This window comes from Saccopteryx leptura, chromosome 9 (genome assembly GCF_036850995.1).
Source record: "Saccopteryx leptura isolate mSacLep1 chromosome 9, mSacLep1_pri_phased_curated, whole genome shotgun sequence".
NCBI lineage: Eukaryota > Metazoa > Chordata > Mammalia > Chiroptera > Emballonuridae > Saccopteryx > Saccopteryx leptura.
In genome coordinates, this window is record NC_089511.1 from 70,563,166 (window position 1) to 70,585,157 (window position 21,992).

At 52.4% G+C, this 21,992-nt stretch overlaps 1 protein-coding gene across 2 annotated transcripts in view; it reads left to right on the plus strand.

The window, feature by feature from the left end:
• TSPAN15 (tetraspanin 15) overlaps positions 1-21,245 on the plus strand; it is a 54,488-nt gene extending 33,243 nt beyond the window's left edge. For both annotated transcript variants that reach the window (XM_066349879.1, XM_066349878.1), the window contains 5 exons: positions 8,440-8,535; positions 11,407-11,523; positions 18,185-18,232; positions 19,694-19,810; positions 20,445-21,245. In XM_066349879.1, coding sequence (XP_066205976.1) covers positions 8,440-8,535; positions 11,407-11,523; positions 18,185-18,232; positions 19,694-19,810; positions 20,445-20,594 — 528 coding nt within the window. In that variant the 3' untranslated portion in view covers positions 20,595-21,245. The remainder of the gene's footprint in view (positions 1-8,439; positions 8,536-11,406; positions 11,524-18,184; positions 18,233-19,693; positions 19,811-20,444) is intronic.
• The last annotated feature ends 747 nt before the right edge of the window (positions 21,246-21,992 follow it).

Below are 21,992 nucleotides of genomic sequence, written 5' to 3' on the forward strand. Positions count from 1 at the left end.
ACCCGGGTCCCCCGCACGCCAGGCTGACGCTCCACCGCTGAGCCAACCGGCCAGGGCCTATTTTTTCTTTTTAAAAGAAGAATTTATTGGTCATGCAGAAGAAAGTTGGGGGAAAGGGGACCTTGGAGACAGATTCAGGGAGTTAGCCTGGGACAAGCTGCTGCTGCCCATGGCTTCCCTGGTTTCAATTCTTGTGGGCTCCCTTAGAGTTTAGGAGAAAGAGATGGGCAAGGAGTACGTACCTGGGGGGAAGAAGAGAGGAAAGGGTAAGGGAAAGGTGCCTGCATGCTCATGGAAGGGAGAGCGCCTATTTTATTGTTTTTAATGCTATTGTAAATGTTACTGTTTTCATAATTTCTGTTTTTGGTAGTTCATTGTTAGTGTGTAGAAATGAAACTGTTTTTTGTATGTTGTCTTTGTATCCTGCAACTTCACTGAATTTATCAGTTTTAATAGTCTTTTTGTTTAAGTCTCAAGGATTTTCTCTATATAACATCATGTCATCTGCAAACAGACAATTTTACTTCTTTCTTTCTAATTTGGATGTCTTTTATTTTATTGCTCTGGCTGGGATTTCCAGAACTATATTGAATAGAAGTGGTAAGAGTGGGCAGTGTCTCTTCCGGATCCTAGAGGAAAAACTTACAGTTTTTCACTGTTGAGTATGATGTGAGCTGTGGACTTGTATGTATGGCCTTTATTATGTTGAGGTACATTCTTTCTATACCTAATTTGTGAGAATAAAGGACGTTGAATTTTGTCAAATGCTTTTTCTGTATCTGTTGAGATTATCATATGATTTTTATCTTTCAGTCTGTTAATGTAGTGCATCACATGGGTTCATTTGCAGATGTTAGACCACACTTGCATCCCAGGGGAAAATCCCACTCATTCATGCTGTAGGATTTTTAAATTCTGTTGATTTTGGTTTGCTAACATTTAGTTGAGGATTTTGCATCTATGTTCATTAGGGATATATGCCTGTAATTTTCTTTTTACTTGTGGTGTCCTTGTTGACTTTGGTATCAGTGTAATGCTGGCCTCGTAAATGAGTTTGGAAGTGTTCCCTTCTCTTCAATATTTAGGAAGAATTTGATAAGGATTGGTATTAAGTCTTCTTTAAATGCTTGGTAGAACTTATGTGGGAAGCTGTCTTGTCCTGGACTTTTCTTTATTGGGAGATTTCTGGTTACTGATTCAAACTCTTTACTTGTTATTAGTCTGTTTGGATTTCCTATTTTTCCATGATTCAGTTGAGTAGTGATTGTATGTTTTTAGGAAGTTATCCATTTCTTCTAGGTTATCTAGTTTGTTGGTATATAACTGTTCATAATAGTCTTTTATGATCCTTTGTATTTCTGTCATATCAGCTGTAAGATCTCCTTTTTTGTAGCATCTCTTTCATTTCAGATTTATTTGAATCTTCTCTTTTTTCATAGTATTGCTAAAGGTTTGTCAATTTGTTTATCTTTTTCAAAGACCCAACTCTTAGTTTTATTGATCTTTATTGTCTTTCTAGTTTCTATTTTATTTTATTATTATTATTTTTTTAAGTGAGAGAAAGGGAGATAGTGAGACAGACTCATGCATGCGTCCTGACTGGGAACTACCTGGCAACCACGGTCTGGGGCTGATGCTTGAATCAGTCAACTATCTTCAGTGCCTGAGACGGATGCTCAGACCAGCCAAGCTATCCTCAGTGCCGAGGGTGGCGCTCAAACCAATTGAGCCACTGGCTGTGGGAAGGGAGGAGATAGAGAAGGGGGAGAGGAAGGGGAAGAGAAACAGATGGTCACCGGGCTGATGCTCTATCCACTGAGCAAACTGGCGAGGGTTTATTTATTTCCACTCTGATCTTCTACTAACTTTACTTTCCTTCTACTAACTTTAGGCTTAGTTTGTTTTTCTAATTCTTTGAGATATAAAGTTAGATTGTTTATTTTAGATTATTAATTTTTTTAATGTAGGCCTTGGCTGGTTGACTCAGTGGTAGAGCGTGGGCCCTGCCAGGTTCAGTTCCTGGTCAGGGTGCACTGGAGAAGTGACCATTTGCTTCTCCACCCTTCCCACCTTCTCTCTCCCTTCCTCCTGCAGCCATGGCTTGATTGGCTCCAGTGAGTTGGCCCCAGTGCTGAAGATGGCTCTGTTGCCCCACCTTAGGTGCTATAAATAGCTCGGTTGCCGAGCAACAGATTAATACCCCAGATGGGCATGGCATCTTCACATAGGGGGCTTGCCAAGTGGCATTGGTTGAGGTACATGCAGGAGTCTGTCTCTCTGCCTCCTCTGTTCTCACTTAATTAAAAAAATTTTTTTAATGTATAAAGGGCCACTATAAACTTTATCATTATAAATTTCCCTCTTAGCATGGCTTTGGCTGCACCCCATAAGTTTTGGTGTGTTGTGTTTACATTTTCATTTGTTTTTAGATATTTTCTTTTTTCTCTTTTGATTTCTTATTTGGCCCATTGGTTGTCTTCCCAGTATAATCTTGCGACCTACTCTTCCCTTTTCCTCTTTTCTACTTTTCAGACCATCTGCTCTGAGCTGGCAGACCTGGGGTATTGGTTTATATTTTGCCAGCGGGGAGGGGAGCGTTGTTTATTCCATTTGCCCATTGGGATTCTTCCTGTGCAGCCAGCAGGGCTCCCAGCCAGCCGACAGCTCTCCGGAGATTACGGGGTAGTGCTTTCCTGGCTGCTGCCCAGGTCCAGATCATGGTCAGCAGCATCAACAGTTTTAATAAACAACCCCCTAAATGAAGAACAGTCTGGTTTCCAGTGTTCTTTCACAAAAGCAGTTGATTTGTCACTTTCTAGTGGCTTTAGGTCACGGGCTATGACCCACTCCTTCTTTCCAGTGAGGAAGCTGAGCCAAGATGACACCTCCAGGGGCCGCTTCATCCTCACAGCTAGGGCTGCTGTGGGCCTGAGGTCAGGGGTGAGGGTTACCAGTTATCCCCAGATGCCGAGGGAGCCCCGGGGTGACGTATCTTCTTTCCCAAGGATGAGGTGTCCCCTCACTGGGCCCTGCCAGGGGAGGGCCTTGGTATATAGCCCAGAAGGACCCTCACTATCAGGGGTCTCAGCTGTTTGGGGCTCATGGTTAGCTGTGCTATCATATGCCTGTAATACATAGTTTTAAATAATTGAAAAATGAGATACAAAACTATAAATGTAGTAAGGTTTCCACAATTAAAAAACAAAACAAAAATGAGACTCAAAAACTCTAGAAAGAAATAGAAATATGAACACACAAACTCTTATCTCCTCTAAGGGATGGGACTAGGGTGATTTTTATTTTCTCCTTTATATTTTTTCCCTAGTTTCCAAAGTTTCTTTTTCTTTTGTCATGATCAAAGGGAAAATACCACATAAAGAAAGATAATGTCTCCTCCAACTCTAATGCAATGCAATTTAGTAAAACAAGAAATGAGCCAACAGTGAGGATAGGGAAGGAGCAACCTGGAACATTGATGGTGGCGGGAAGGGGAGTGTAAGATAGAAGATAGAGAAAAAGGTGAGGTGCAATCAAAGTCAGCTTCCAGGAGGAGGAATCCACTTGTGGTGAAAAATGAGGACAAATCATCAAGCTAATGACTTCACATTAAGTTCTCAGGAAGATGCATAGACCGTGGCCACAGCCAGGCTGAGAAAGATAAACAGACTCCCAGGTGTAAGACAGAAAGTCTCCATCCACCCTTGACCCTGGATGAGGTTTCTGCTGCCAAGCATGACCTGATGGTCAGACTGAAGTGGCTTATCTGCTTGTACAGGGTCTGGTGGCCATGCACTGGGGAGCTGGGCATGGAACAGGTGGCTCTGGGCCTGGGCATTAGGAGCAAAAGTGCAGCATCTTGAGCCCAGCCAGTGGGAGGAAACCTAAATGACCCCCACAACTTGTCTATGTCTCAGCCCTCTTGACTGACCATCACCCCGCTGGTTCTAGGGCCTCTTTTTTTTTTTTTCCTAGGGCCTTTCTTGAGGGTGTCAGGGATGTTGGAGGAGGGCAGCTCCTATCTGTGTATTCCCAGTCAGGCAGAGATGAGCAGGTCATCCAGAGGGTGCTGGGCTATATAGGATATGTCTGTATCCCCATCCCAGCCTCTTTGCCTCTACTGCCAGGGACAGGGAGGAGCGTCCCTGGCCTTGATTGAAGGTGGTGGTGGTACCACTCAGCACCAGGCCAGGGCAATGGTGGGCAGCACCAGCCTGTTTATTTTATTGTGGCACTGGCATAGGCTGGCTCTGGGCCTGACCATGAGATCAGGGGCAGGGAGAAAGAAGATGCTACCATAGCCTGTTTGGCTAAACACCTGAACATGTGTATCTTTCTACCCAGAGCGAAGTAGAGAAAGCTCTGCACTGATCTGGCCAGACTCCCACAGCTCACGCACCCACTGTGCACAGCTGTTTGGGAGTGAGAGCCGCAGCCCCAAATACCTGGGAACTGAAGCCCTACCTGCCTCACCACAGGGCTTAAACCTGCCACCTCAGCCAGGTCTGAGGATGCGAATGACAAATACTCTGAAGAACCTTGCAGCTTTTCTCTTCTTTTCTTCTTGCTTTGTGGGCTCTATTTGGCCCTTGGTTGTCAGATTGGGTCTGTCTCAGGGTTGGGGCAGATGGAGGGGTCTGAGGGGGCAAGAGGATGAGTCCTCACCTTCTAGGGGGACTGAGGGAAGCCTAGAGATGCTGGCTTCATGTTATGAGAACCAGGTTGGCATTGGTTCCAGCTGGGCTGCCAAGAGCCAATGGGTTTCAGGAGGCTGACATGGACCCCGGCAGCCTCCGGGAGCCAGTACCCTAGGACAGCCTTCTCCCCAGAGGCCTGGTGGAGGCTACAGCTGTGCGCCTTCCCTTCCTCCCTCCTCTTCCTCTCCTCCAGCCTCTCATCCTGCGGGAGCTGCTGCAACATGCCCCCGCCCCTTTTAATTCCTCGTTTATTTAAAAACACCCTAAGTGTCACTGCTGGGGGGGGGGGTGATACGGAGGTTTTGTATATCTTTCTACCTAGATTTAAAACTACGACTCAATAGGCAGTTCTTTGTAGCTTGAATCTGGTGGCTTAAGCAATGTCCTGTGCCACTTGATGTTTGCTTACTTTTTGCTTAATTTACCTGGGTGGCCTCGAGGCCATGCCAGCCATTCATGAAAGGTAGTTTTCTAGCTGTGTTAGAGCTGCCCTGCTGGTGTGACCTGGTTTAGAGCAGGGTGGGGGTGGCACTGGGTGTTTGTGCTCTGAGAGCAAGCAGCAGAGGAGGCCAGAAGTCTCTCTTCCTTGCCGTGCTCCACGAAGCATAGCTCTGAGTGGCTCCGAATGCCTCAGAACACAGCTGACTGAGCACAGCAGAACACCTTAGTCATTAGTGAACTGTACAGGTCACCTGCCTCACTGGAATTTCTCACCCATCCCTCACCCCATCACAGCATAGGGACCACCTAAATGTCCTACACGTGTCCCATGCATACACATACATGCACACAGACTCTCTCTCCCTCCCCCCCCTCGGTGCCTAAGGCAGTGCACACACACAAGGGCCAGAAGGGAGCATTTCCTGGTGGGAACTGGGGGCAGCTGCAGCCCATGGAGCCTGGGACCATCTGTTTTTCCTGCCCGTTTTGGGGTAGGGCCCCACGGGGGCTCCGTTGGCCAGATGGAAGGCCTGGTTTTCACAGAGGCCTCTTTTGGAGTCAGCAGTTTTGGAAAGTGCTCAGAGACTGAGCTGGTTTGGGGAGAGAGGTCAGGGCTGCTCACCAAAGAGGAAGGGAGAGCCTCTCTCCCTCAGGCCTCTGGGCATACCCTCTGCTGACCTGCTCTGGGCTTCTTGCCCCCATCCCCCCACCTCCCTCTTTAGCACGTGACCCCTGGAGGGCCTGGGAGGTGGCCAGTGGGCTGGGACAGGGGCAGAAATACATGGTGGACAAGGATTGTGTGTGCAGTTGACATCCTCTGCATGTGGCCTGAGACATATCCCTGACTCTGACATTGTTCCCTTAAATCTCTGCTCAGCCTAGGCTCCTCTGCAGCATGCCACTCAATGCCATGAGCTCATTCCCTGCCCTATGGGCACAATCTGGCCCCACCCTGGTGTTCTGTTTCTTAGGCATCTTAACCATGTCCCAGCTGGCTGGCCTGTCCCTTCATCACCCAGAGGAGCAGGCACCCAAAGTTGGAAAGGCCAGGTGGTCCTGGCTTTCCCAGGCTGTGCGGGAAGCAAACAACTGTCCCACCCAGATCCTGCCTCAGGGTCCAGCACCAGACAGGCAGGGCTGTGGCTCTGAGTGAAGAGGCTTCCACGTGGGAGAGGCCTGTCCCAGGCCTCCCGTGGCTGCCGTCCAGTCTTCCTCAGCTCCCAGACGTGCTCTGCAGGGCCGGTTATCATCAGCAGAGGATTTTCTGGCCACAGAGAGGTTTCCCTGGGCCAGTTTCCTTTGTTACCTTGACTTTGAGTAGTGTGTCCAGAAGGACTTGGCCAATACATCTTTGTGCCTCTCTTCCTGATATTGGAAATGGGTTGGGGAGATGGCCCCAGACTGAATCTGGGGTTCTTATCTTGCTTCTTAAAGAGTATTAGGCTGAGAGTTCTTCTTGATTCCAGCATCAACCTGCCAGTGACCAGCAGGGTGACCTTGGAAAAGTCACATTGCTTCTCTGGGCTGCAGGGTGTTTATAAGGAGTCCCAGGTCAGGGGCTGGCTCTTGCCTTGAGGCTGCCTCCATTGCAGTATGTCTTTTAGACAGACTTGGGGGAGAAGAGGGATTATGTTCTAGGAGAAGAGAGCAGAGAAGGGCCACGTGGAGGAGAGGAGAGACAGCCAAGATGGTGGAGTGCTAAAGGAGAAGCCAGTTTGTGCAGAGTTTGTGCAGAGAGAAGGAGATGGGGAACAGAGGTAAATAAGGCTAGTGAGCTAGAAACCTTTGATTCTAGGAAACTCAGATAAGTCAGTAGCTTTGTGAGCACTCAATGAGTGGGTTTTGGAGCCCAGTGTCTGTTTTTTACTTGCCTGCCGGGTGCAAACTAGGATTAAAGTTAATGGCCCACCAAAAATAAAAAAAGACTTGGGGCTTTGGTTTCCTTTGGGATTAGCCATCTTTCACTGATGACGGATGGGTGTGAAGTGGTGCCATACAGGTATGTGTCTCTGAAAGAAGAAAGATCTGTTATAATAAGACCAGGACCTACTATGTACCCAGCATTTTGATAAGGATATTTATAGCTTTAGTTTATTTAAATTTCAAAGTCCTAGTAAGCAGAGGATTGTACTCCCACTTTGCAGGCGAGGAAGTAGAAGCTCACACACTAAGTGAAGAGCCTGTGGCTGGTGGCTCCATGGACTCTTCCTGGTCATAGTCCTCGACGGCCCCGCTCAGCCTAGTGTTTGAGTCTTGGAACTGAAAGGTGTCTTAACGATAGGCCTGTAGGGTCAGTTCACAAGAGGGAAACTGAGACCCGGAGAGGGAAGAGCTGCGGCAGGGCCTGCAGCGGCAGGATGGGCCTGGACTCCGGGCTCTGCGGTCCCAGTGCACCCGCGGGCGCCTCCCCCAGCGATCGTCTGGCTGCGGAGCCGAGAATGCCCCTTTGTGCCAGCACGTCTCTGATGATCCCGGGGCCTCCCTGCTCTGAAAGCTCAATTGTCCCGTGAGCGTGGAGCTGGGCTGCCCGCATTCCCGCCCCCGCCCCTTCCCGCTCTGGGGCCTTTTGTGCTCCAGGACCTCAGCACAATGGCCAGGCTGTTGATCCAGAAGGCCCAGCGTGGCTGGGAGAGGGCAGCGTGCCAGCACGCTTCCCGGTGGGGATTGTCCCAGTCCGAGCTGGGAGGTGGGCCCTTTCCTTGGGGCTGGGGCTGCGGCGAGGCGGAGAGGCCGTGCGGGGAGTCAGGAAACCCGAGTCCCATCCTGGCTGGGCCCCTAACCAGCCTGCTCTGTGAACTGGGGAGAGTCAGGCCCCTTCTCTGGCCTCAGTTTCCTTGTCTGTAACACAAGAGGTTGGATAGTAGAGAAGAGTGGAGAGGAGGTCTGGAGGGCAAAGAGAGGATCTAGCACAGGCCTGCCTTTGGGCAGAAGAAGGGACACCAGGCTCAGAACCAGGACAGTGGGGTGTCACCCACACGGCTGCTTTGTAGCTGTGCACCCCCAGGCAGGGCCCCGCCGTCTCAGGGTCTGGGCTGTTTGATCTGAACAGGAAAAGGGGGTGAATCACTCCTGCTTGGACATGGCAGAGGGACCAGGCATCAGATGGGCATTAGGGGCATGGAGGAGGTGTGTGGTCAGGGAAGTCATGAGTGTTCAGGGTGGGGACGGAGGGGGGCTCCTTGCAGGCAGGGTCGGGGTACCGGGGCACCTGGGCGCTCTAGCTGATTGGAATTTCTGGGAAACCTTGGGTTGGACCCTGGGGTATGTGCGGTCCTCTTCTTTTGTAATTTCTCTATTTAAATAGACCATCGACTTTCTGAATGACAACATTCGAAGAGGAATCAAGAACTACTATGATGATCTGGACTTCAAAAACATCATGGACTTTGTTCAGAAGGAGGTGAGTTGGGCTTTTTGGGTCAGAGATGGGCCTCCCATGCCCTTTTCCCCCTACTCAGGACCCTGCCCAAGAGGGTGAGGGTGAGGAGTTACACGGCTTATCCAATTCCCAAAACAGGGCTGGCCAATTTGGGAGGTAAAGGTGGGCCATGGATGGCCAGGAAGGGTGGGGCCTTCTCAACCAGCCCTCTGCCCACCTGCCTGGTCCAGAGTGTCCTTTTCCTATCTGCCCCTCTCTGTTACCTGGGTTCTCCCTCTAAAAAAAGAACGAGGTCAGGTGAGCTGCAAGCCACCCTGTAGGGCCCTAGGGTGCCTTTCTTCAACAGGCAAAGATCATCCTCCTCCCTGGAGATGGGAATGATCTCTAAGCGACCCAGTTCAAACGCCCCTTCTGCCAAGTCCCTCCAGTGGAGGGAGCTCCCTCGCTGCCGAGTCAGGGAGAGCCCCAGTGCAATCAGCGCTCTTCCCTGACTCCGTTTCCTCCAGCGCCGGGGAGCAGGACGAGGCTTCTCCTTTCCTCCAGCACCGGGGAGCAGGACGAGGCTTCTCCTTTCCTCCAGCGCCGGGGAGCAGGACGAGGCTTCTCCTTTCCTCCAGCGCCGGGGAGCAGGACGAGGCTTCTCCTTTCCTCCAGCGCCGGGGAGCAGGACGAGGCTTCTCCTTTCCTCCAGCGCCGGGGAGCAGGACGAGGCTTCTCCTTTCCTCCAGCGCCGGGGAGCAGGACGAGGCTTCTCCTTTCCTCCAGCACCGGGGAGCAGGACGAGGCTTCTCCTTTCCTCCAGCGCCGGGGAGCAGGACGAGGCTTCTCCTTTCCTCCAGCGCTGGGGAGCAGGACGAGGCTTCTCCTTTCCTCCATGACCCTTCTTTGAATGGGATGCTGTCATTCTGAGACATCGTCTTGTCCCTCCTCCCAAGGTCTACTCGAGCTTGTCAGTGCAGTGGTAGCGGTTGCAGGGCGAGCCACTGTCCTCCTCGGCTTCTCTGTGCCAAGCTCATTGAGTGCTGATGCTCAGGTTCCTCATCAGTGTCGGGGAATGCTAACAGCCCCTTCCTCTTGGTGTCATTGTGAGCTTGCCTTGACTTAAGTCAGAGGTGCTTAAAGCAGTGCCAGGCTGGTGGTAAGACCTCAGTCAGCAAGTGTCGGTCAGCTCTGAAGGTCATCGTCCTCTTGCTCTCCTACCTGAGGACAAGCAGAAGTTGAGGGCTGCGAGCCCATTCAACCCTGGTAGAATTTCCTGGGATGTGAACTTGGGGGCTTCAGCAGGCCTAATCCCCCGTGAAAGCCGTCAGTGGGGACCAATGTCTCACTGTACCCAGGGCCACCCAGGGTGGCCACTCCCTTGGCTCGGGGCTTTGCTGTAGTCACAACAGGTGCAGCCCCTGGGAGGCCCTTCTCTGCCAGGGATGTGCCTGCCAGCTCTGGATGTTGGGTAGAGCAAGATGTTTTTATTGGAACCAACCCTCAGCTGGCTTGGGGATTTTATTTCTCCCAGGGTGGGTTGGGAGGTTGTGACTCATGCTCGTTGGGCACCACTTGGTGCCAGGCCTAGTGATAGATGCAGCTTGTATGGCCTCTCTTAGTAATCCTCAGCTCAGCTGTGCACAGCTGGGATTCCCTTTTCTGCTTTACAGATGAGGACCTGAGGCTCAGAGAGGCTGATCAACTTGCCTGAAGTCACACAGCTAGGAGTGGTGGTATGAGGATTTGAACTCTGGTCTGTCTGATTGCAAAGTGAATGCCCTTTTACTGCACCACAGAGAGGCACTTTCAGGTTCCAAAGCCTAATAGCCTAAAGGGCCTTGTAGGGACAGTGAAAGGGTGTCTGTTTTTGTGTTTCTACCAGGACCTCTAACCATATTACTCCACTGGTTAAGCCCTTCAGTCACTCAGTACAATTCCAGTTTCCTAATATTCCGCTCTCAGGCTTTGTAAGCCTGGCCTGTGCCGCCCTTCCACCCCCTCCCTTCCACCCCCTCTGCTGTGCCCTCCACACGCTGGCCTCCATTACTGCTGCTGAAATACAACTTGCTCACTGTGTGGGAGCTTTTCACATGTTGATTTTTTCCTGTTGTTCATGTGTCAGATTAAATGTCATCTCCTCGGGGGCCTTTCCTGACCTCCTAACCTAAAGCTGCCCCCCCCTTTCCTTGTGTGTCCATGCTCCTGGCACACATGCTCCTCACTGGCTCTGCCGTGCTGTGCTATGCTCGGCCTCCCTCCAGTGGAGTGTGTCCCGCGTGGGCACGCTGTCTCTCTCGTGCCCAGACAGTGCCGGCACACGAGCACACCCTGCACCTGGTGGGGTGGCCACTCTCCCCAGGCGCTGGCTCACCCCTGGGGAGATGCGATCTCAGGGGGGAGATGTCGCCAGCCTTATCGTCGGTCAGCCCGGAGCCCAGGACGGGAGGAGTGTGTGCCCCTTTGCTAAGAGCAGAGCAGGCAGTGCTAGGGCCAGTGAGCCGCAAGTCCGTGTGGTGCAGGGGCTACTGGCTGTGGTGGCTTCCATGGCAGCCTAGTCTCTGGGACCTTAAAGGCCAATCTCTCTGGTCTGACAGCTGCACTGGGACATGAAGATGGAATCCATTTGTTAAAGAAGGACTTTGCCTTCCAGCGTTTAGTCATCATCCCAATATCCTACCAAGGGGCTTCTCAGCCGCGGCTCGCATGCCTCTGCGGTGACAGGGTGCTCATACCTCCTGGCAGCCGTGCTGCCCGTGGAGTGCTTGGACCTGACAACAGTCCGGCCTCAGGTGCTCCCTGTGGCCCCCAGTCTCATAAGTTGCATCGTCTCCTGCCAGGACCCCCTCCTGCCTGCTGCCCGCAGCCTCGGCAGTGACAGCAGCCCCCTCCCCTGCTTGTTTCCTTTCCCAGTTTAAGTGCTGTGGCGGCGAAGACTACCAAGACTGGAGCAAAAACCAGTATCACGACTGCAGCGCCCCTGGACCCCTGGCCTGCGGCGTGCCCTACACCTGCTGCATCAAAAACACGGTACTCCCTGCTCCTGGGGCCACGCAGCTGGCCAAGCACCTTTCTCATCTTTCCGGACTGGACCGGGATGGGGTGGGGGCGGGAGAAATAGCAGGTTGTGGGCATTGTTGAGGCTTTCTGGGCCTCAGGGGCTACTGAAAGGGGCAGACCTGGAGGGGGCTTCCCTTTATCTAGAGTGGTAGTTCACATCTATGGAGCACTCGCCACGTGCAGGCCTGTTCCCGGTTCTTTAGTTGTGGTAACTCCTTTAGTTCTTTTGCCTACCCTGTGAGGCAGGTAGGATGATTTTATCCACTGTGGATACTGAGTGCGTACCGATATTTTATCCATGTGAGGAAACTGAGTCACCAGAGGGTTAGGTGCCTCGCTCAAGGTTGCTAGGGCCAGTAGGAAGAAATGCAGGCAGCCTTCATCAGAGCTGTGTCCTGGACTCCTGCACAAGCCGGACGAGGAGTGGGAGAGGGTTTCAGGCCAGGGCGGCGTAGCAGGGTGGCCAGCCCTGCAGCCTTGGGCTTGGGGGGCAGAGCAGGGCCTGCACTCTGGGTGTCTCCAGGGGCTCAGCCTGCGGGCCTGTGATCATCAGTAATAAGGCACTTGGAAGGGGGTCTGATGATGTAAATGCCAGCAGGGTCCTGTCAAGTCTCTCACCCGCTTAGCTACTTGGGAGGCTGTCCTGTGTAGTTACTGCTTATGAATGAAAGAGTCCTCGTCAGTCCTTGTGTTTGACTAACGTGTCCACGAGCTGCTTGGTCTCTGGACTGGAATGAGGCAGAGAGTTCTGCAATTACTCATGCTCTGGATAGTCACGGAAAATTTCTCCTTGACGTCTTCCCGTTCTCTGCCCACTCCTGGATTCTGTAAACCGAGCAGCTGCTGGTGCCGCTGGGGGCCTTGCCCATGAGTCAGGGAGCCAGTGACAAGTGCATGAGCCTAACAGGGGCTGGGCCAGGAGGGGAGGCTTGTTTGGAAGTGTTAGCTGCCATTTTAGGGTAGCTCTCTGGGCAGGGGAAATGCTGGGAAGGAGCCCAGCGTTTTCAGAGGCCCATAGGAGGTGATCCTGCACTTCATCACCCAGGGCAGAGGCACCCGATGCCCAGACTTAGATACGGAAGCCCAACTTGTGTTCATTGACTTATTCAGCAAGTGTTTACTGAGAGCCTACTATTTGCCAGATGTGGTTCTAGGTTCCGGGGGTACAGCAAACACATGGGAACTCTGCCTGAATGGAGCTGATGTCCTCACAGGGAAAACTGACAAAATAAGAAAGTAAAGAACATTAGGAGGTAGTAAATGCTAAGGATAAAAAATAAAGCAGTGACGTAGAGGATTGCGATTTTAGATATTGCAAAGGTGGGTTCTCCCTAAAACCCTGAAGGAAGAGGGAGTAAGCTGTGTTTATCTAGGGGAGCGGCATTCCTGGCAGGGAGACCAGCACGTGCAGAGAGCCCTGAGGGGAAGCCAGAGAAGTGATTGGCTCTCTGGTAATCTGACAATCAGAACTTTGATGTTTTTCTGATTGACAGGGAGCGAAGGCTTCCGTGGCTGCATGGTAGATAAGACGAGGTTTTATCGGAACCACCTTGGCCGCTGTGGGGGCAGAGCTGAATGTAGGGTGTCTGGTTGAGGTCTGGTCCAGCAGTCCGGGTGCCGTGGGGCAGGCTGACCAGGAAGCGGGCTCTGAGATTTGGGTGGGTGAGCAGGAGGCTTTAGTAGGAGATGCTCTCAGGACCAACACCTGTGGGGGTGGTGACAGAAGCAGAGCTGGGCAGAGGGAGAAGTTGAGCAATGATGCAGTCTCAATAGGACCCTCAGCTGAGTCTATGTGGACGATCCCCCAGAATTCTCCCTTACTGGGACAAGGATGCCAAGCCTTTGCACCCTGCATTGCCCAGCCCTGCATGAGCCCAGTGTCCCCCTTGGGAAGGGACTTGCTGGCTCTGTGCAGCAGAAAAGAGAATCAATAGGATGTAGGCGTGTGTGTGTGTAAAGAGATCTATTATGAGGAATTGGCTCACAGAATTATGGAGGCAGGCAAGTCCCAAGCACCGCAGGGTGAGTCAGCGAGCAGGAGGCTCAGGAGAGCTGATGCTTCAGTCCAGTCTGAAGGCCTGAGACCCAGGCAAGCGGATGGTGTGGTTCTCCTTGCAGGCTGGCAGGCTGCAGACCCAGGGAGAGCTGGTGTTTCAGCTCAGATCTGAAGACAGTCTGGTTAGAAGAATTCTTTATTCTCCAGGAAGGGCAGCCATTTTGTTCTATTCAAGCCTTTCACTGATTGGATGAGGCCTGACCAAATTAGGGAGGGCAATCTGCTTTCCTGGGTCTACTGATTTAACTGTTGATCTCATTGAAAAACAGCCTTGCAGAAACAGCCAGGATAGTGTTTGGCTAAATATTCGGGCCCCCCAAAGCTTGGTCCAGTTGACACATAAAATTAACCCCACATGACAAGTCACTGCAGGGAGATGACAGCTCAGGGCTGCTGCCCGGTGCTCCCAGCAGCAGCGGCAGGGGTCCTGGGCAGTGCCTCATAGCATCTGCCACCCAGGCAGGAGAAGGCAAAGGCTCAGAGCCAGGTGGCAGTCATGGAGGTCGCAAAACATGGTCAGATTCTGGCTGTGGTTTGCAAGTAAGCCAACGGATTTGCTGCCAGACCAGGTGGGGGAGGTGGGTGGCAGAGAAAACCAGAACTCCAGGGTTTGGCCCGAGCTACTAGAAAGGTGGGGCCGCTGTTGCTTGAGAGGGAGGACTGCAGGGACAAAGGCTGAGGGTGTCGGGAGCCCAGCGCGGACACGTGGGGGTTGACAGCCCATGTGACATTCCAGCAGGGTTGTCAAAGAGGTCGTTAGCAATGACTCTGGGGCTTGGGGGAGCGGTCCAGGCTGGGAGTCCCTGCTGAGAAAGAGAGGATGAAGCCGGCCTCTGAATGGGGAACACCTAGGTGAGGAGGTGACTGTCACCTGGCTGGGGTACCTCTGGTCCTGTATGATGGAACTGGTGTGTTCCTGGTATCTCCCACCCTTGGGTGATCGTCTCTAAATGTAAAAGAGGGTGTTTCCTTCCTCAGAAGAATTGGTTCCATTTGTGTGTGAATCTATTTGTTTTACATGATCTCATTCAACTAAGGAAATACATAGAATAGAAAACTAAACTAAAAAAAAATCAGAATTATGGAAAATATATTCTAAAGCAGAAGGGCCAGATGAGGGGGAAAATAAAAAATACTGATATGTAGGCCAGGGGGTCCCCAAACTTTTTACACAGGGGGCCAGTTCACTGTCCCTCAGACCGTTGGAGGGCCGGACTATAAAAAAAAACTATGAACAAATTCCTATGCACACTGCACATATCTTATTTTAAAGTAAAAAAACAAAACGGGAACAAATACAATATTTAAAATAAAGAACAAGTAAATTTAAATCAACAAACTGACCAATATGTCAATGGGAACTATGCTCCTCTCACTGACCACCAATGAAAGAGGTGCCCCTTCCGGAAGTGCGGCGGGGGCCGGATAAATGGCCTCAGGGGGCCGCATGTGGCCCGCGGGCCGTAGTTTGGGGACCCCTGATGTAGGCTAACAGGGCTTATGGAAGCACCGGAAATGAGCCTCGTCTTTGGGCCTTAGAGCTCCCTGAAAGCAAAGGATAAAAGGGAGCTATGGTCATTTACACTGCCAGTATTTAACACAGGAAAACATGCCAGTTCCTCACGGAAAGCCACTTCTTCCCCTAGCTCTCAGCTTTTATTTTTATTTATTGATTTCAGTAAGAGAGGAAGGGATAGAGAGAGAGACAGGAGCATCAAGCTGTTCCTATATGTGCCCTGATTGGGGATCAAACTCTCAACCTCTGCACTTTGGGATGATGCTCTAATCAACTGAGCTATCCAGCCAGGGCCCTTGCTCTCAGCTTTAAAAGAAGAGATGTCTTAGACCAGGCTTCCTATAGGGATTTGGGTAGGGTTTGTCCCTCCCCTGGGTAAGAGAGAATCCTTCCCACCTGACTGCCTTCAGATATGAACTGAAACACCAGCTCTTCCTGGCTCTCTAGCCTGTGAAGCTTCAGCCGGGAGCCACCCTGTCAGCTCTCTTGGTTCTCTGCCGGGGATTGGGAGCAGCAGAGCTTCACGGTGGTGTCATATTGGGTTATCCAAGGATGCCCCAGGCCCTGCTGGTGTCAAGGGTAGCCTGCCCCTACGTTGAATAGCCGCAGACTGCTGTGCCTGTATGCCTGCTGATCTCTTGTGTTCAGTTTTCATCAATATTTACTCCCTTTTTGATGGTGACCCTTGGGGGCCTGTCCCTGAAGCTTCCTCTCCCTTTTCTTAGCTGCTCAGACCCCAGATGACCCTGCTCAGTAGTCCTGGGTCAAGGTGAGAGGAAGCATGCATGCATTTTGCTGTATTGAGCTTTTGGCTGCTCAGGAGTCCGCTTTCTGATGTCCTGCCTTGTGGCACTGTGTCGGGTGAGGAGGCCACTGCATGGTTTGTCTCGAGCCTGTGAGCCTTCCGCAGGACCCCCGTAGAGTACTGGTTCCGAGGTCAAACCCAGGCAGGCATCATGTTGAGAAAGACCACGGATACATCCTATCCCCTTCCTTGGAGGGGAGCTCTCCTGAAGGGGCAATGAGTCCAGGGCCCAGGGAGGGTTCTGGGCTTTCAATGGAAGAGAAGCCTCTGCCAGCTGCTCTCCGAGGGCAGGGGCTGTGGTCCCACCCCCAGGCCGAACCACAGTGAAGAGTGAAGTTACTCTCGTCACCTTGCAGACTAGTTTGCTTCTTTATTATGTTCATTGTCTCCCGTTCTAGGATATAAGTTCCGTGAGGCAAGGACTTTGTTTTGTTTTTTTATGTTCCAAATACCTAGAACAGTTCTTGGCAAGGACTTTGTTTTGTTTTTTTATATTCCAAATACCTAGAATAGTTCTTGGCAAGGACTTTGTTTTGTTTTTTTATATTCTAAATACCTAGAACAGTTCTTGGCACATAATAGGCATTCAGTCAACGTTTGCTCAGTGGATGCCGAATGAACGAACAGTGCCCCCATGTCCTGCTCCTGGCCCGACTGTCCCCAGGGGCCCTGTCTGTGGCCTGGAGGGCCAGAAAGGCTAAGTGGATGCTGGGCGGTGCTGGGTCTGAGGATGCCTGGGGAACGCCCAAACTGAGGCCACACACCAGGCCCTGACATTTAGACTGATCTGGATGATGTCTGAGATCCAACCTGCTCTTTTGGAAAGAGAGTAGATGCCCTTCCTTGCCTTTCCAGAAGCCGGGATCGTAAACAAAGTCACTCCAGCCAGCACTCCGGTGTGCCCGGCCCTGGGAGACATACTTTATGTGTAAATCTCACTTTGTGTACAAAACAGCCCTGTGAGGCAGGTTCACTCGTCACCATTGCTTCTGGAAGCGACCAAGGAGCCTATGCATTCATTTATTCATTCAGCAGATACCGACTGCCTCCATGTGGCACAACTCAGGCTGGTCCCAGAGCTCCTATGTGACAAAGTGGGATCTGGACCAGGTATCATGATGCCCGAGGCGACTCTGTCACTCTCCTGTGTCATTGCTGGCACCCTGACCCCACAGCAGCTTCCATTGAAATGTGGAGGGGCGGGACCGGGCATCTAGCTTTCTCTCACCTTATAGGAGGAGGAGCCTGCACAGGGCCCCGGGCCTGACGGGAAGTGTCCCCGCCAGCGCTGTGGCTTGTGCTTGCTGAGACGAGATTTGATAGGGTCTAGGGCAGACCACAGTTTTCCCTGCACCTAGACTGGGAGTTCTTGAGAACAACTCTCTCCCCGGAAAGGAACTTGGGCTCCACTCCCACTGGCAAGGTGGCAGTCTGCAGGGTCGGGGAAGTGTGGTCAGAGGTCCCTGCCTCGCTCTCAGAGATGCCACCACTGGCCTGGGTCCGGGCTGTGGTCTGGGGTTCCCCTTCAGGAGAGCCAGCAGAGCAGGAAGGCCCAGTCTGACCTAGAGACACTGCCTCACTGTGCCAGCAGAGCTGTGCCACCGACAGGCCGCAGCGGGGAGGCCTGGGGCGCTCGCTTTTCTCTGGCTTCCTAGGCTGCAGCTGGTGGAGTCGTTCCCACCCAAGTGCCACAGAACTAGCCTTCCCACCTTTCCTCCCTGGGCCTTTCTTTCTTTTTACAGGGACAGAGAGAGAGTCAGAGAGAAGGATAGATAGGGACAGACAGACAGGAACAGAGAGAGATGAGAAGCATCAATCATTAGTTTTTCATTGTGACACCTTAGTTGTTCATTGATTGCTTTCTCATATGTGCCTTGACCGCGGGCCTTCAGCAGACCGAGTAACCCCCTGCTCGAGCCAGCGACCTTGGGTCCAAGCTGGTGAGCTTTTTGCTCAAGCCAGATGAGCCCGTGCTCAAACTGGCAACCTCAGGGTCTCGAACCTGGGTCCTCTGCATCCCAGTCTGACGCTCTATCCACTGCGCCACCGCCTGGTCAGGCCTCCCTGGGCCTTTCTTGAAGGAAGGATGTTAAGAAGCAGACTTGAGCTGGACTTTGGGTGAGACTCCCAGCTCCAGCAGCACTGGACAGTGCAACTCTGGGGCTCAGTTCTTTCAGCTGGAAAACAGGGAGAATGATATTGTCTTTGACAGTAAGCACCAGGCACATGTTGCTAACACACCTTTCTGTTTCAGACTCAAGTTGTCAACACCATGTGTGGCTACAGAACGATTGACAAAGAGGTAATGTCTTTAAAATCACCAGAAAGGTCGCTCTTCCTGTCCCTCCCTGGGCTGATTGGAGGAGTTTCTAGGGATGGGACTCCTGGCTACTGAGATTTTCCAACGTTGCTAGCTTGGAACAGGAGCCAGAAACTGCTGGAGTTTTGCACAGACCCAGAGGGCTCAGGGAGCCAAGAACCGCCAGGCGGGGAGAGGCTGCCTACCAGGGGTCACTGGGGACCTGCTGTGGACTGTCTGTGAGGCACACCCGTGTGCCCGGCGTGCTCAGCACCAGCCTGCCTCTGCCCCTGGAACCTCCAGTTTGCAGGCGGCTCGCACTGGCTCTCTCTGCCTGGGACCCAGGGGTCCCTGGAGGACAGAGAGCCCTCTGGGGATTGCTCCTGGGTCAGCTTCCTGAGCAGCTCCCCTGGGCCGGGAGAAGCTGGGCTCGTACTCAGAAGGGAGCCAGAAATTACGACTTGAGATGCCTCTGAGTAGTGATTCTCAAAGTGAGGTCCCAGACGAGCCGCAACAGCACCTCTCTGGGAACTTGTTAGAAACACACATTCTTGGGGTGGGCCAGGAGGTAATGTTGATACACATTGAAGTTGGAGAGCCACAGACCAGCCGTGGCTCTCAAGCCATGAGACTCAAAGGCCAGTTTTTATAATAAACTCTTGGTAATGCTTTAGTTATTATCCTGAAATGAAATTCACAGATAATACATATAACCTACCTACATACCTAATTTCAAAACAAGTAACAATGATGCAACTGAAATGGAAGGAGAAATAAAATAAAACAATTTATAACCATATAATGTATCTCAACATGTAAATGCTCAGGCGCTAGATAAAACAGATGGAGTAGAAGGCACAGTCAGTCCGCTGTTTGCACCACAGGGCAGCTGCTGCCTGGAGGACGGCTGTTATGTTGGCAACTTGTATACCATGGACATTATTTTTGCAGTTGACATGGTTTTAAAAAATGGTGAACAATTCTCAATAAAATTCTGAACAAAATAAAGTATAATCGTTTCTTAATTTGCATAGTAGTATTTCTGCAAAATTCAGTGTGGACTAAAACCATGCAGAAAACACTTTGGTTTTAGTATGTGCCTGGAGTTAGGCTTTTGGCTCAGGTGATTATGAGTGAGTTTCCACTCACATGAATGCTGGGGCCATCGGAGAGTCAAGCAGGCAAGGAAGTTGTTGGTGAAGCAGGGTTTTCCTTAGCTCTGAAGTCCCTCAGTCCCCACCCCCATTCACTGTGACAACTGGAAGAGCCACCACAATATTCCCAGTGTTCTCTAGGAAACACTACTGCCTGTTGAGACGTGGTGGTGAAGAACCACTTTCTCACACTGCATGTGAGAAACAGGTTCGGGGAGGTTGAGGGACTTGGCCAGACCTTGAATGAGGGGCAGAGCTGGGGCAGGGCTTCTGCTGGGCGCGGCGCTCAGCTGGGCTCCTCCCTGTGCAGCGCCTCAGCGTGCAGAACGTCATCTACGTGCGGGGCTGCACCAACGCCGTGCTCATCTGGTTCCTGGACAACTACACCATCATGGCGGGCCTCCTGCTGGGCATCCTGCTCCCCCAGGTGGGCTGCCCCCCCCACTCCGGGAGGGGAGCTGGAGGGAGGGGGGTAGGCAGGCTGTGGGTTCAGATAAAGGGTGGCTGGTGATCACAGAGCGCAGAGGAGGCCCAAAGGGCAGGGTGAGGAGGGCTGCAGCCGCTGCTGGAGCCAGTCTGGGCTCACCCTGGGAGGGCTGGAGAACCAAAAGGAGAAAGCGAATGGCAGTAGCACTGCTTATAAAACTCTTCTGAGTGCTTCATAGGCACTGCTGCCTTCAGTTCTGCGAGGTAGGTGTTATTGCCATACCCATTTTACAGAGAGGAACAGGGGTCGGGGGTCGGCAAGGTTAAGGGACTTGCCCAAGGTCCGCCGGGTGGTGCGTGGCATAGCGAGCGGCATAGCTGGGGCAGAGACAGGAATCTCAGAATGGAGAAACCTCTGTTGAGGGGGTGCCAGGAAGGCCTCTGGGACTTCCCGGGAGGGCAGAGGAGAAGCCGGGGCGGGGCTGTTCAGGAGAAGGTGTGCTCTGGGGGTTTCCCAGGTCACCGGTGCCGTGAGTGCTCGAGGCTGGCTGCCTGGGTTTCGGGGAACTGGGGACCACCCGAGAGGGCTGCCCAGATCTGCAGCAGGCTCTCACCCACCTGCTTCTCCTCCTCAGTTCCTGGGGGTGCTGCTGACGTTCCTGTACATCACCCGGGTAGAAGACATCATCACGGAGTACTCCGTCACCGACGGGCTCCTGGGCCCTGGCGCCAAGTCCAGCACGGAGGCGGCAGGCACAGGATGCTGCATGTGCTACCCCAATTAGGACCAGCCTGGGGCCGCGGCCTCAGCAGGACCAGGCCAGGAGAGCACTGCACCGTGTGGGCTGGACGAGGTGATGGTCCTTCTCCCCACAGTCGGTACTGACCAAAGCCCAGGCTGTGTTTGCTCTGGTGGCCGGGTCAGGCCGCCATGACCACTGTCTGGGGACTGGAGCCTGAGGCCCTCCCCAGCTCTGCTCATGCTGCTGGGCACGGGGGTCAAGGGGGCCCTTCCCAGGCCTGGGCCACCAGGGAAGGGGGAGCTCAGCGCTCAGCTCAGGGCTGCTTCATTTCTGCCCGGGTCCTGGCCTCTGGTGTTTGGGCCCCTCTGGGGGCGGCATTTTAGTGATTTGTAAGCGGGGAGAGAAAGCAGGTGTGCCCTGCAGTAAAGGAGGGGAGTGTGCAGACCCCAGGTCTACAGTGGCTCCGCCATGCTTCAGGGCCAGGGTGGGCCTATTTCTCAGCCTCCAGGTGCCTTGAGCCCTCCCCAAGGGCTGCTGCTTTGCCGACTGTTTTTTATGTGACTTTGTAACATTCATTTTGTACACAGTTAACAGGAGTTTCTGACTAATCAAAGCTGGGCGTTTCCCATGCACTCCACTCTTTGCCCATCCAAGCCCGTTTATTAATCAAACAATAAAGACTTGATTTTTTTTTTTTTTGTCTTTCATTTGTACTGTTTGGGTGGGGAAAGGGTAAGAAAGGCCTCAGTGTGGACTTGGCAGCCTCTTGCTGCTGCAGGATTGAAGGGGTCCACAGTGGAGCCAAGATCTGGGACAGTTTGGGACACAGAGGCCTGGGGGAATCTGCGGCTCCCGGTCTGGAAAGGCCCCTCCCATTCTTTGATGTTGCCACTTAAGGAAAGGCTTTTCCCAGCTGTGCTTGTGGGCTAGGCCTGGAGCTGACCCTTTCTTCTAGGAATTGGCTTGTGGAAAAGCTCAGGGAAGGAGGCAGAGATGCCTACCTACTTCACAGACTGGGACACTGAGGCCACACCACCTAAGACATGGGGCTCCTCCTTGGGAAAGCGGGCAGACGGGAACTAGAAAAGTCAGGGGTCTGGGAAGGAGCAGTGTCCACAAATAAACACCAGTGCTTTTAGAACCAGAGCAGCCCTCCTCCAGTAAGCAGCTTATTGTTCCAGGGATTGGGGTGGGGTGGAATGCCACATAATGCCAAGCACATCTGGGTGCTGATTGCCCCCTGCTGGAGACAGCAGGACCCACAGGGGTCAGTCCACTCATGCCTTCCTGCTCCAAGATTTGGATTCTAGATTTTTAAATGAGGTTCTTAGTAGCCAGAGCAATAAAAATAAAACAGCAAGAACCTAAACCTGATGAACTTAATCTAAGGGTGTCAAGGAAAATGTCCATCACACCCAGGAGGGAAGTGGTTGGAGGCTT